Source organism: Pleurodeles waltl, chromosome 4_2 (genome assembly GCF_031143425.1).
Source record: "Pleurodeles waltl isolate 20211129_DDA chromosome 4_2, aPleWal1.hap1.20221129, whole genome shotgun sequence".
Classification (NCBI taxonomy): domain Eukaryota; kingdom Metazoa; phylum Chordata; class Amphibia; order Caudata; family Salamandridae; genus Pleurodeles; species Pleurodeles waltl.
The window spans coordinates 862,436,391-862,451,505 of NC_090443.1; the positions used below are offsets into that span (position 1 = coordinate 862,436,391).

General features: G+C 41.6%; 1 protein-coding gene across 2 annotated transcripts in view; it reads left to right on the top strand.

The window, feature by feature from the left end:
- The window catches only part of USP24 (ubiquitin specific peptidase 24), a 1,409,949-nt gene that overhangs the window by 886,262 nt on the left and 508,572 nt on the right, over positions 1 to 15,115 (top strand). For both annotated transcript variants that reach the window (XM_069232604.1, XM_069232603.1), the window contains exon 46: positions 12,564 to 12,705. In XM_069232604.1, the coding sequence (XP_069088705.1) occupies positions 12,564 to 12,705 (142 nt within the window). The remainder of the gene's footprint in view (positions 1 to 12,563; positions 12,706 to 15,115) is intronic.

The following is a 15,115-nucleotide window of genomic DNA, read 5'->3' on the forward strand; positions in this document are numbered from 1 at the left end:
ACTTGCAGGACGCTTATTTTCATATCCCGATACTCAAGTCGCACAGGAAGTATCAACGGTTTGTGGTAGGGTCGCAGCACTATCAGTTTGCAGTCCTCCCGTTTGGTCTTACTTCAGCACCTCGAGTCTTCACGAAGGTGATGTCGGTGGTTGCTGTAGAGCTCAGAAGGAAGGGGATAGCAGTATTCCCTTACTTTGACGACTGGTTGATCAAAGCCAAGTCTCCGAAGCTTGTGTCGCATCATCTGCAGTCAACAACCCAGTTGTTGTTCGACCTGGGCTTTTCGGTGAACATGCCCAAATCTCACCTGGTGCCCGCTCAGCGCCTCCTGTTCATAGGGGCAGTACTGGATACAACATTGAATCAAGCCTTTCCTCCGCCTCAGCGGATTCAAGATATTCAGGAATTGGTTCCAATGTTTCGAAATGGAGCGGTAGTTCCAGTCCTCAAGGTCTTTCGTCTGCTCGGTCTGTTTGCCTCCTGCATACTGTTGGTCACGCATGCTCGCTGGCACATGAGGGCTCTTCAGTGGTGCCTCCGAAGACAGTGGTCTCAACACAAAGGAGATCTAGAAGGTGTGGTCAAGATCTCCAGAGATGCTGCTGTGGAGTTGAAGTGGTGGATTGCGAGCAACAATCTTTCACAAGGAAAGCCGTTCACGCAGTCACCACCAGTGGCCACGGTCCTAACGGATGCTTCCACTCTAGGGTGGGGAGCTCATCTGGGGGATCTGGAGATCAAAGGACTTTGGTCTCCAGAGGAACAGATGTTTCATATCAATCTGTTAGAGTTACGGGCTGTACGTCTGGCTCTCAAGGCCTTCCTCCCTTCCCTTCGTGGTCAGTCGGTACAGGTCCTGACGGACAATACTACCACGATGTGGTATATAAACAAACAGGGAGGAGTAGGGTCGTACCTTCTCTGCAGAGAAGCTCTTCGACTATGGTCCTGGGCAAAGGACCATCAGATTTGCTTGGTAGCAAATCATCTGGCCGGGGTCTTGAATGTACGTGTGGACAGTCTCAGTCGCCAATTCTCGGCCGACCACGAGTGGCGTCTCCATCCAGATCAAGTCCGTTTAATCTTCCAGATGTGGGGGTTTCCTCGGATAGATCTGTTTGCCACTCTGGAGAACGTGCATTGTCCGTTATTCTGCAGCCTCCAGTATCCGGTGCAGGGAGCATTGGGGGACGCGTTTCTGATAACCTGGTGCGACCAGTTGCTTTATGCGTTTCCCCCCCATACCCTTGATTCCTCGAGTGTTGAGGAAGATTGGCCAAGACCGGGCCCAAGTCATCTTAATAGCTCCAGATTGGCCAAGGAGGGTGTGGTACTCCGACCTTCTCCAACTCTCACTGTGCCCTCCGCTCCGTCTCCCTCTCAGGGAAGACCTCCTCTGGCAGTCGCAGGGGCAGGTTTTACACCCCAACCTCCAGAGTCTGCACCTACATGCCTGGAGATTGAGCGGGGCAACCTGAGTTCCTTCTCTCTCCCACCTGATGTAGTGGATGTTATATTAGCGGCCAGGTGACACTCCACTAAATCTATCTACGCTAATAGGTGGTCTAAATTTGTTATGTGGTGTGGAGAGAGACAGATTGATCCCTTACATGCTCAACTGTCAAATGTTTTGTCTTTTGCTCTGTCTCTAGCGCAGAAAGGTTGTGCAGTGGCTACCATTAAAGGTTATTTGTCTGCCTTGTCAGCCTTTATTTGTCTTCCAGACCAACCATCGTTATTTAAATCCCCTATTCTCAGATTCTTGAAAGGCCTTCTAAATAAATATCCTCCAAAACCATTCGTTATGCCTCAATGGGATTTGTCCTTGGTCCTCACTTTCCTTATGGGGTCCCCTTTTGAGCCTATGCATTCTTGCCCCTTAAGGTATTTAGTTATTAAGACAGTCTTCCTGGTGGCTATAACATCTGCAAGGAGAGTGAGTGAGTTGCAAGCCTTATCGGTAAAACCCCCTTATACAACTTTTTATGGGGATAAGGTGGTGTTGAGGACCAAGGCTGCTTTCCTCCCGAAGGTTGTTTCACCTTTCCATTTGGCCCAGACAATTACTTTGTCCACGTTCTATCCTCCGCCTCATCCTTCTAAGGAGGAAGAGACTACATCGCTTGGACCCAAAGAGGGCGTTAAGCTTCTTCATTGATAGAACAAAGGATTTCAGGCTGGAGGATCAGCTGTTCATCGGATACGTGGGCAAGAGGAGAGGAAAGGCAGTCCACAAGAGAACACACTCCAGGTGGGTTGTTCTTTGCATTAAAATCTGTTACTCTCTGGCAAAGAAGGATCCTCCTAATGGCATTAGAGCTCATTCCACCAGAGCTAAGTCGGCCACTTCGGCCTTGGCCAGGGGTGTTCCTGTGGTCGACATCTGCAAGGCCGCAACTTGGTCGTCCATTCATACTTTTGCGAAACATTACTGTTTGGACTCTGAGGTCAGAAGGGACGGCCATTTTGCACGGTCAGTGCTGCAGTATTTCTTGGTTTGACCATTTCGGCACCCACCACCGGGCGTGGTACTGCTTTGGGACTCTATTCATTAGGTGGGGAAACCACAGGTAGTTGTATCCATCAGAAGAACGAGTTACTTACCTTCGGTAACGACTTTTCTGATGGATACATTAGCTACCTGTGGATTCCTCACGGTCCCACCCGCCTCCCCGTTGCCTTTCTGGTCTTACCAAGTAATCCTTGAGTGTGCTCCTCTTGGTCTTAAAGGCTGCAATAGATTTTGTATATATGGATACTTGTGTATATATATATATATATACATATATATATATATATATATATATATATATATATATATATATATATGTAAATCACACACAATAGTCTCGGAATGCAGGAACTCCACGCAGCGGTCCTGGATGGGCTCCGAGAGGCCCTAATAAATCTTCCAAAACTCCTTCAAATAACAGGAGACCCAGGACACCTCCAAGGTGCAAATCAATTTATTTCAGCACACAAATCCAACGCATTTCGGCAACAGCCTTACTCATGGATACATCAACATTACAGTGCTCCAAGTTAAAAACCATATATTCCTAAACATAAAAGACGGACAAAACCTAAAAACCCCACCAAAAGGCACATAATGTGGCGGCCATCTTAAAGTGCATCTATAAGCAAGTTTTACAGTAATTTGTACCCCAGTATTTCAAAATTGCAGCTCTAATTATTGTTCAGATCCATCAAACTCTTTAAATTAATCTAATGTTATATTTGACACAGTACATAGAGTAAAATTTAATTTACAAAATACAGTCAATGTAAATAGAATAATTGATTACATTATAAAAAAATATATATAAATATTTTTTAAGATGTTTAAAATTCAATGTATGACTTATAAATATTGAATAATACTACCTATGCTTGAAATATTCACATTTCATCCTCTACCATCCAACTGGACCTGTACTTTTACACAAAACTTTTTAAAGGATCACATAACGTTATATGGAACCTATCTACCCAAGTGGGTATACGTACAAATTCATCTACTGTAAAAACCTTATAGATCCCAACACCTATTTCCTTATGCTAAATCATATAAATATATGTAATAAAATAAAACAAATCACCCCTACTACACATGTTCTATCAACCAGACACCTATTAAACAAAAGATCAATTACCCTAGATGGATACTCAGCTCCTCACTCGAATTTAGCCCTACAGGTTCCAATGTTTCAAAGTCTATTATGTATTTGGACTCTAAAACGCGTAACAACCTCTCTCTATCACCTCCCCTCTTACTCATCCTTACTTGATCAATAACTACAAACTTCAGCAGATTTTCATTGCCAAAATGATGGCTAAGGAAGTGCCTAGCTACTGGATAATTCTTGTCCTGATTTTTAATGGCTCGTCTATGTTCCAAAATTCTTTTCTTCGCATTGTGTATTATACTACCCACGTACAATTTTTCACATGGGCAAATCAGGCAGTATACACAATAAGACGTATTGCAGTTGTAGTTACCTCTGATTGCAAAATTGTCTAACCTACCCGGGACATTTAAAGTTTTGCAGCTATTGCTGGTTCTGCAAGCTTTACACTTCATACAACAGAAGAAACCTTCCATTCCCATATTCTGCATCCGTCCTATTGATGTTACCTCGTTGCGACACAAATTGTCTTTGAGAGATCTGTTCCTCCTAAAAGTTATTTGGGGATTGTCACTGATCCAGTTTACCAAAACAGGGTCAGTCTGTAAAATATGCCAACTCTTTACAAGTAATGAACGTACTTTATACGACTGATTGCTATAAGTTGTGATGAATCTGATAGACTCACTTCCCTTCTCTTGCCTCTTGTTGGTTCCATACAAGACATCATCTCTATTCAATGTCATCACTTTTCGTTTGGCTTGATCGATCACTTTAGCCCCATAGCCTCTATTCCTAAATCTCTCACACATCACTTTACACTCTTGATGAAACTCAGCTTCATCACTGCAATTCCTCCGGGCTCTCAACAATTCCCCAAATGGGATACTCCGTATTAGAGTCCCCGGATGTGCACTATGTGCACTTAACAGACTGTTGCCGGCCGTTGCCTTCCTATACAGTTTGGAAACTAATTTGTTACCCCTCACAGAAATTGTCACATCGAGGAACTCTATACATTTCGAATCCAAATGCTCAGTAAATCTTAAGTTACACTCATTACTGTTTAAATCTCTCACAAATTGCACAGCTGATTCAACATTACCCCTCCAGATTACAAAAATATCATCAATAAAACAACACCACAAAACCACATTGGTATCGAATTGGGTAACCTCCTCTGACACCTGTTCCTCCCACCAGCCCATAAACAAATTTGCATAGCTGGGGGCGAAACAGGTGCCCATAGCTGTCCCTTGCAACTGCTTGTATAAATGACCATCAAAGATGAACACATTATGTTTGAGACAGAACTCGATCATAGTGCACAACATTTCCGAATGGAAGAAGAAAGATAGTGACCTTGCTCTAAGAAAATGTCTAATAGCTCTCACCCCCAAGCCATGATCTATGCTCGTATAAAGGCTAGTCACATCTAGGGTTAACAGTAAAAAGTCATCCTCCCATACAATACCCTCAATGATTTTAAAAAAATGAGTGGTGTCTTTAACATAAGAGGGTATTGACTCAACAAAAGGACGTAAGAAAAAATCAATATATTTTGATGTATTCTCCAGGAGCGATTCCATAGCCGAAACTATAGGCCTCCCTGGTGGATTAACTGCATCCTTGTGAATTTTGGGGAGAAGATAAAGAACCGGAATTTTCGGACGATCACACTTAAGAAACAGGAATTCATCCCATTCTATCATCCCTTGATCTTTCCAATCAATGAGCATATCAATATATTGTTCATTCATTGATTTAACATCTCCCCATCTCACTTCTTCATAACACAGAGTATTACTTAACTGTTTCATTCCCTCTGACACATATTTGGTGGTATCTTGAATGACTACATTACCCCCTTTGTCGGATTGTCTAATCACAATAGTATGATCTTCCTTCAACTTTCGGAGAGCTTGCCACTGTTCACCTGATAGGTTACTCTTTTTCACATTCATCACACTATATCTCAACTTTTTCAGTTGTTTCGTCATTTCTCGCTCAAATACCTCAAGGCCATCACAATGAATTGCAGGTAGGAAGGTAGATTTTGGTTTAAAATTACTAGGGCAATTCCTATTTAAAGCAATACCAGTTCCCATCAGATTTAAGATAGGATCTCCATGGGGAGTCACCCCCTCACATAAATCCATTGCTGTATGTAATACATCAATGTCAGAGATACATAAATTGCTCACATTTGCCTCTACCTCAACTTGCTCACCCTTTTTAACCTTAGTATGGTACCACTTTTTCAATTTCAACTTCCTAATGAACTTAAAGGTGTCAATCCTAGTCTGAGTGTAATTAAAACAACTTGTTGGACAGAATGATAGGCCCAGAGATAAAAGGTCCTCTTCAACAGCAGACAACACTCTGCTGGAGAGATTAATTATGTTCATGGTTTTCACTTGCGTGCTCGGGTTACCACTCCCTGGGGTCTTATATCGTCTCCTACGCCCCCTCTTCTTGGCCTGTCTGTTCCTCTCCCTCTTCCTCTGGCTCCTCGTCCTCTGTCTCTCTGGGGGTGGATTCCTTTGTGTTGATCCATCCTTCCCTGGTTCAACAGTCTGAATTGCTTTAAAAAATTCAATCTGTCCACTTCTGTATCCGATGTCGAGGCCCCAGCCAAGGCAGTGTCTGATACATCTGAAAGATTCCCATCCGAGATGTCACTTTCTTCCTGTTCCTCAATTGGTTGACTAACTCGTTCAGAGTCCCTTGAATTCAATTCAGTAACTCCATCGTTGTACATATGATCATATTTCCGCTGAAATGTTAAAATGCGGCCTGCCTGATAATCCTTAAAGTCCCGTATGAATTTCCTCTGCTTTTTAGCAGTAATCTCTTCCTCAAATTTGCAGAGTTTCTTCTCTAAATTTTTCATATGTTCATCAAGTGTTTCCTGCGTGACTAATGTCAGTATCTCCAATCTTACTTTCTCCATCTCTTCTAAAACTCTGCTCCTGTCCTTCATAGCATATTTTGTCAGTATACGCATCATGTTCAATGAACTTTGTTTCGAATTCTCAGCCCATTCTTCGAGCATCTCTGGGTCAGGATCCTCATAGGTGGGTACAGTATAGATCCTCAGTCCCCTAGGAACACATTCCACCTCGATATATCTCTGTAGTGATTCAACCTCCCACCATTTTGACAATTGTTTTCTATGCAATTTTTCAATTTTTTCATTCAAAGTTTGTAGTTTCACTTCCACCTTCATATTACCACGACTGGGCTGCACATTAAGCTCCTCATCCATCTGGGCAAAGAATAATTTGTTCGATTTCTCTTTTCGTCGGGCTTCCCATCCGGAAGCCATAATTGCTGAAGTAATTTGAATAGTTAACCACTTAAACAGGTAACAATGACACTAGTATTGTCTTGGATGTGGGCAAAAAAAAAACTTAAATCTGGTATATTCCCCACTCTGTTCCTGTACAAAGTTAATATCAGGATGCGATTAATAGCTGGGCAAATGTAAAGTCCTAAAGCATTTTAAGCATTTTAAACAAAGTAAATTGGGTGCGAATATACAGGACAAGGCAAGGCAATCTGGCTGACCTAGCCACACCGTTGATCCACATAGATTCCGTCTAAATGGTCAAAAGTCCGACACTTCTCCAAATGCCAACTAAATTGCCGCGCTCCAGCAAAATTAAACAAGCGCGTCGCCAATAGATTGCGGCACAATACTTAAAAATTAATAATGTATCAGCGAAGCGTCATAACCATGTATCCATTCCCAGAATCAGTTGTACACGCACCGCTCGACTCGAAGACAGTAAGATTGGCACACAGTATGAATCGAGAAACCCTTCGTGCAATTCTGCCCCGTTTCCGCATTTGGCGCGCTATACAAGAGTCTTACACGACCTCCCGGTTCCGGCACAAGCACACAAAGTCTTACTTGTAAGGTTCCTTTTATTTTCACCGTCCGGACAGCACAGCTCTCAAGCGTCTCCTGTTCTCGCACCGATCCGCATCAGCTCACATATGTATATATCTTTTTGTATATACTTGATTTGCATATATTTGTTTGTTTGATTTAAAAAAAAAAAAAAAAAAGGAGAGTTATATTAAATCTACAGCCATTTTATTGCAATGTTGTGTGATTTACAATGTTATGGGATGTTGCTTTGCTCTTTTCATTGCATTGGTTTATTATTCTCATGCACGTAAAAAAAAAAAAATGTTGGTACTGACGTCGGCACGTCGGTGAGGACCTCTTATTGCCTGTATGACGTCAGACGGCGTCGCGTGGGCTAGAGTGACGTCCTCGTCGACGTGCAGAAGCTAGGAAGAAGATTTCCGTCGAATGCTGGTGCCATGGGAGTATTCATTAGGTGAGGAATCCACAGGTAGCTAATGTATCCACCAGAAAAGTCGTTACCGAAGGTAAGTAACTCGTTCATCAGGAACTACAAGAATTCACCAAGTGGATCAAGAATCTAGACACTCATCTACATTTCACAAGGACCTCCTAAGACATGGGTATTGCATGTTTGGATCTACACATCTCAGTAGATTGCAACAATGTGATAACTATAGTACATATAAAAAGCTACAGACAAAACAACTCTCATACATTTTAAGTCTTACCACCCATGAGCCCAGGGAGATGGCCTTTGTAGGCCAGTTCTGCTATAGGCACAGTTGTTCCCCGTCAGAGCCCTAAATTAAACAGGCTGGAAATCTAAGGACATGTCAGATACAAAGAGCATACCCAAGGCAAGTAAGTCTGGTGAGCTTGCAAAAGGGAATTAAAACACAGATGATTTCACTTCTGGATACAAGAATGGAGACATAAACAAGCGGAAAATACAGTGATTGTGACATAAGATCCACAATCTACATATTTCTGATGGATATTCCAAACTGCAGATTTCTCACAATGTGAACATTCCCATGCTCCAGATTGGCTCCAGGTAAGGAAATCTGGAATCCCTGGGTATACCTGCTGTTTATGAGCACACCATCCAAAGAATAGACGAAGAATACACTGGCCTTTGGGATCATATTTAACAGGCATGTGATGGGGATGGCGTTTTCCGCCACTCTCTGTACATGCTTGTAGCAGCATACATTTAGTCACACCTTGCCTTATTCCACTAATTACTGGCTTTATGATAGTCTGCTGAGCATAGCTATCAGTATAGCTACTGATTCATTGCTGTACCATTGTCAGTGGGCAAGACTAATACATTTGCTGATAAATTACCTATTTAGAAAGTCTTATCCTGGGTGACAATATGAGATCCTTGGAGGAGAGATGTGGGTCTATTTCTCCTAGGTCGTGGTTGGCTTAATAGTCCCTGGAATCAGGAAGAATACCTGACACTTGCTATTTAGGCTATGGTAATTTCCACAATATTAACTTGGCACACACTGTAAACCATAAAATTAATTATTAATTTTCCAATTTTTGTATTCATCATCCACTTTGTATCCTTTAAATTGGAGGTTTACACTGCTACCCACTGGGGTGAAACTTAGTGAGTGGGAGAAGGACAACATTTTTGTGACATTTGTGTGTTAGGACACACCATTGGTGAGGAATTTGGGAAAGGCTTCTAGATAGCCCTTACTGATTTTCTGTACATGTTTCAAAGATAACCTGGTAGACAGTGGTTTTATAGACAGTGAAACATGTTGATCTTTCATAAATACAGGTCCAAGCATGCCCAGTTTATTTACTCAGGCACAGAGTGGCATATGAATAAAATACAATTGCAGACTACCAGAGAATCATTTTTATAATTCAGTTTTGATGGTTTCAGCACATCTGTAGTAATAGATACGACTGAAAAATGTATGACGTTAGTGACACTCACATTTTCTGAACACAATCAAAGGCTATCTTTAGATGGGATCACTTCAAGATAGAGGCAACATAGGTCAGACTCTTGACCGCCTGTGATGGACTAGCAAGTTGTAGATCATCAATAACAAACACAGTGATAACTTATACTCTTCCTTCATCTTGGAACCTACTAGTGATGAGAAGCCTATAACACTAAATAAGTGGACATCAATGATTCCCTTTGTAGCTTCTCTGAGGAGTAGCAAACTTTAAATACAAATAGAATTCTTCGCTTAACATACCTGCACCCAGTGCTTGTGGGATATGTAGCAGCAAGTAATCCATCATAGCAAAAGACTTGGATATTGGTGTACAACCATAAAGTGGATGTATTTAATGCATGTCTAATTGGGGCTTAGGTATAATTTATTCTTTCCTTGACCCTGTCTGACCTTTTAGTGGGTACAGTGAAAGGTTATTTATCAGCCCTTTCAAAATGTCTGTGTTTATCTGCTCAATTGTGTTTGTTTAAGCCACTGGTTGTGATGTGTTTTGTAAAAGGTTTGACGCATAGCTTCCTCCTCCTCCCCCAACCTCAATAGGACCTGAACTTGGTCCTGACAGTTCTCGTGAGTGCTCCTTTTGAGCTGGTACACAGCTGTTCTTCAAGTCTCTTAACACTGGAAACAGTCTTCCTTATGACGATTATGTCAACATGTTGTGTAAGTGAACTACAGGTGTTCTCACTGCAACTGCCTTGCACTCCTTTCTTTCTGGACCAACTGGTACTGAGAACCATGCAGCCTTTCTTTCGAATGTTGTAACTCTCTTCCACTTTGGCCAGTAGATTACTCTGCTGGCGTTTTTTCTCTACCTTGCCTCTCGAAAGAGAAGAGACTCTATTAATTTGACACTAAGGGGACTCTGAGCTGTTGCATTGAACAAACAAAAGACCATTGCATTTATGATCAGGTTTGGTGCGTTTCTGTGAGGCAAAATAGGGGAGGCTGTGCAAAAGAAGACCCCTCAAAGCTGGATAACTCTGTATTGCACTGGCCAAGAAGCAGCCCCTGATGGATTATAGGCTGATTCTACCGGGGCAATAGCAATTACAGCAGCTTTGGCATGAGTAGTGTCTATTCTAGGCCTTTGCCAGGCTGTGGCACTGGCCTAGGTGAATATGTTCATGAAATACTTTTTATTGACTGCCAGGTCTGGCAGTAAGGTCACTTCAGACTCTTGAGCTGAGAAACCTTGGTCTGAGATGTTCAACATTTAGGAGTCACAGCTACGGTATCTGTTCTTCAGGGGAGATATCTGCAGTTAAACGTATCAGAACAACAAATTGCTTACCTTTGGTAATGCGCTTTCTGGTAGATGCTATATCTGCAAATGGCTCTTACTCGTCGCTCCGCTCAGCCACTTTGGGGCAGGGTGGGGTCACTACTGAGCCATACTGGGCCACCTACTGGGGCGAGGCAGCATTTTTGGAAGAATTCTCCAGGTCATATCTGGCACCTGGTAATATTCTAAAGGTGAGGAATCTGCGATTAGATTGTCTACCAGAAAGTGCTTTACTAAAGGTGAGCATCTCATTCTTTTGAATGGTGAAAGATGAGTTGGTTGCTTAGGGTGGTTTACTTTTCAGAAGTACCAGATTAATTCCACCAGGATCATTCAAGACCAACAAGTTACTAAACTTTCTCACAAAGGGCATTTGGGCGTGCTAAAAATGAAGGAAAAGTTAAGGCTGGACTTTTGTCCTCCTGGTTTTGGAGTAAGAGTGTGTTGTCTTAAAACTTTGAAAGTTGTAGTAGCAGTGACAAGGTACTTAAGATGTTTACACTATGTGTGCATTGTAGTTAATTTCCGAGGGCTCTGTGACATGAAGTATACTTAAATCAGCTGTGACTATTGGCAGGGGAGGCTTCATATTTTGATTGAGAGATATCAACTTGTCTAGTGTCAAGAAACTCCTATGTGAGATCTTGAAGAGGAAATGTTACCCTAAGAGCATCTTCATGCACAGTGGGGTGCAGTGTTGCTCCAGTTACAAGTTACATGTAGGACTATTTTACTGAGTGTGTTGCATAAGAAATGAACTTTATACTGTCCGGAGAACAATGGTGTGGTAGATTATTTGTTGCATTTTAAAGAAATGCATCCAGCTGGCAAAGGAAAGTGGTTTACATTGGAAAAAGTAACTGACAGGATGGCGTCATACAGTTTAACAACCCATCTGACCACTGGAAAATCCCATTTGTGCTAAACAAAGGTAGAAATCAAAACAGCAGGCTAACAACTAGTGGGATGAGTTGGTGATAATTAATGGGTTGTTAAGCTTTCTGTGGAAGATGAATGAAGAAAGGGGGAATGCAAAGAAATGTTGCTTCCCAGGAGAGGGGTGGTTATTGTTCAGGATTGGCTCAGGTGACAGGATCCTAGTCTAAATTCACAGAAGCTCGAAAGGTGTCCAAAGAATTCAAGAACAATGTGAAGACATCTGAGGTAGACTTTGGAATTTATGGAGGAAATCTGGGTGGCTGTGGTAGGCAGAATTTGCTGGCAGTTAGAGATGTGTGCTGTTGAGTTGGAATAAGAAAGCCCAGTGTAGGCGCAGAGGGTTTTAATGTGTGTTCCACAGAAAAGAGCTAATTAGACCTTTTTTTTTTTTTTTTTTTACCTGAGGGATGATTCACCCTGTTGAGATTTTACTTTTGAGCACTTGAACATTCGTGGCCCTCCTGTGTTCTTGTTTCAGTGATGTACTATGTTCTTTTGCTTATATTTGGGACACCTTTGTAGTTCTTTCTCTTTTTCTCTGGGAAAGTGTGCGGTGTCTGAACTTTTATCAGCACTCGCTTGCATCCTGCTACAGAATGTGAATGCTAGTAAAGTTCTGGCTCCTACTGTTGAGATTCACAGTTGGTTCCGGCTTTGGCTGGATTGTGAAAGCCGTTAAGCTGTAAAGTTGGGGCATCCAGCCCTCCTTACAGAAGAGCTTTCACAAATTAGGCCAACAATAATTATGATGATTTTTGCTTTCAGGCTAATTGATTTTTCTGGATGTTCTTTGGGTTATGTGACTGATGACTGAAAAAGTCTCATTCATATCTTTTCTCCGCAGGTATGAACGTGAAGAAGCTTTCATGGCCCTCAACCTTGGAGTCACATCTTGCCAAAGTTTAGAAATTTCTTTGGACCAGTTCGTTAGAGGAGAGATTCTAGAAGGTAGCAATGCATATTACTGTGAGAAATGCAAAGAAAAGGTATTAAGCTTATAGCTTTTTTACATTGATATTTAATTAATACTTGTAGGTGAGACTGTTTTAGTTCCTTGTTGCCCATGGGCTGTGAATTAAGCAATTTAGTCTGTGATTCTTACTCTTACATTGTTTTTGGAAATTGGTTTAATGAGTGCTAATACAGTGAGGCGTAACTGTTTGTTATTTTGTTATTTGAAAAAAAAATTTGTACTGCATGACCATTTATGAGTGATGTTCGGCACCATCTGCTGGAACCATGACATGACATATCTGTATTACCACATCATGTTTATCAAAGTGAACATTTCAAACATAAGTCATCTTCCTCTTTCAAACAGTTCAAGAAAAATATATGTATGTTAACATAACAATGTTTACAGTATCACTCAGAATTCTGCAGCCCTACCAATATAATTGATATGCAGATTTTCCAAGTTATTGAACTAAATATGTGATATTGGTTATGACTTCTCTTAGGGGACTCTGGAGAGTTGCGTGAGGGCTAACCTTTCCATATTTAGCTATCCTAGGTTGTGCTGACAGGTGGCAATAGGTTTTTTGTTATTGGCAGCACTTTGTGATTTAGATTTTATCGGGATTTCTCCTAGTGTCATAAAAGACGTAATGCTCCATACAGACAGGAGAAGGAAGACTCTGCACATTGTGGAGGAAGCGATGATAGGAAAGAATAACAAGATCTGCTACTGTGGCTAGATTCTCTGATTTGTTTAAGAATCTGTCCCTTTGGGATTCACTGAGACTTACAGTGAGAATAACGAGGTCACAGTTTGACATGCTCCCACCTGAGCATTCAGACATGGCACTTTACATGTACAGAGAAGTAGTAGTACCCTCCAGTCTCCTCTGGCGAGGGTAGTGAAGGTTGCAGAAAATTCTAAAAAACCTTTACTGTTTGCACCAGCCTTGTTGCATAATTTTTTTCTTGCACCTATCAAATCCAATTATTTAAGTAACCACTACTGGATACTGTTAATACAGAGTGCACCATGGGAAAGACCACTTTCGATGTCCGCTGTGAAAGGACTTATGGCCATGAAGCACAAGCTGCCCCCCCCCCCCTAATGCCATGAAGCACAAGCTGCCCTCCCCTAACCTATCTATTATTCTTTCTTCACATCTGATCCTGGACCTTCTAACGGTCCGAACGTCATTTGGTAAACTAAAACCTTCTTCATTCCCTTCAGTAGCACCGGATAGCGAATCCAGATGGGCAAAGTTGTATTGCTTATGTCTTTTTCTCGGACAGTCATGACCTCAGAGTTTGTAAAAGCATAATTGCTTGCTACACATACATAATGTAGGAAATGGTGGCACTAACCCTTTGAGGGTCTCATTCCTCAAATTTGCTGGACATGAATATAGCCAGGCAGTCCTTTTGGGGACATAGCAAATGCCATGGCTAAGTTTATAAGGAGTATTTTGTGGTCTTGCTCAAGCATGCTTGAATTCTCTCCACAGCTTTATGTGATGGCCAAGCATCTATCAGTTTCATGCCGTTAGATGGCCAAAGTGAGATTTAAGCAAAGCAGGGCTATAGTTTGTTCTCTTGGCATCTGTCATAGCAGTTCCACCAGCAGAATTATAGATTATAGCTCAGCAGACCTGAACAACAACTTCATCCTCTCAACATCAACCACATTTCCACCATTACAATAGTAAAGGAGTGCTGGAATAAGTCAACAGAAGGCATCCGTCTTACTATAATCCCACCTTTCGAAAACCTCTTCTTTGAGAGGGCTTTATTTAAAAGTTTTTCAGTATGTCTTCAGCATGAATGTTGGCAGTTTCTTGGTTGTGATGAGTATATATTGCCGCAGACTAGAGGGTTTCCTAGACAATTAATTTGGGCAATAGCCTTCCATTTTGTAGATTGCCTCCATTGGTCCCTTTCAACCTCCACATCTTGATGTGCAGAAATTGTAGCGCTAGTCTGCAACTGTCTGCTGAATGTATATACCCAATTAAAGCAAGTAGTTTTTTTAAATACATAGTTTGATATTAATCTTGTTTGTAGTATCCGTAACTAAGGGGCCAAAAAATGGTTTTCTTGCTTACAGTATTGACATTTATCTGCTCACATGTGAAGGATTGCTTGTTTCCTGTCCCTGTCATTAATAGGATCCTAAAGGAACTGCAGGATAATTTTCCTTTTATTGTGGTTCTGGTTTGGGCTTTGAATCTGGTTCTGGCACTCCTTATGGATTATTTTGAATAAATGCACCTAGCCTCTTGTATGGTAAACAAAACTGAGTAGTGGGTAGTCTAGATTCACTTTCCCAACATATACTGTTTTTGTTTTATCCTGACAGGGTAGTTTTCGGATGAAATCAGTCTTTCTACAAAGAGCAGTGTCAGAATTTACTTGAGAATTTCTCCGTTGTCCTTTCTGCCT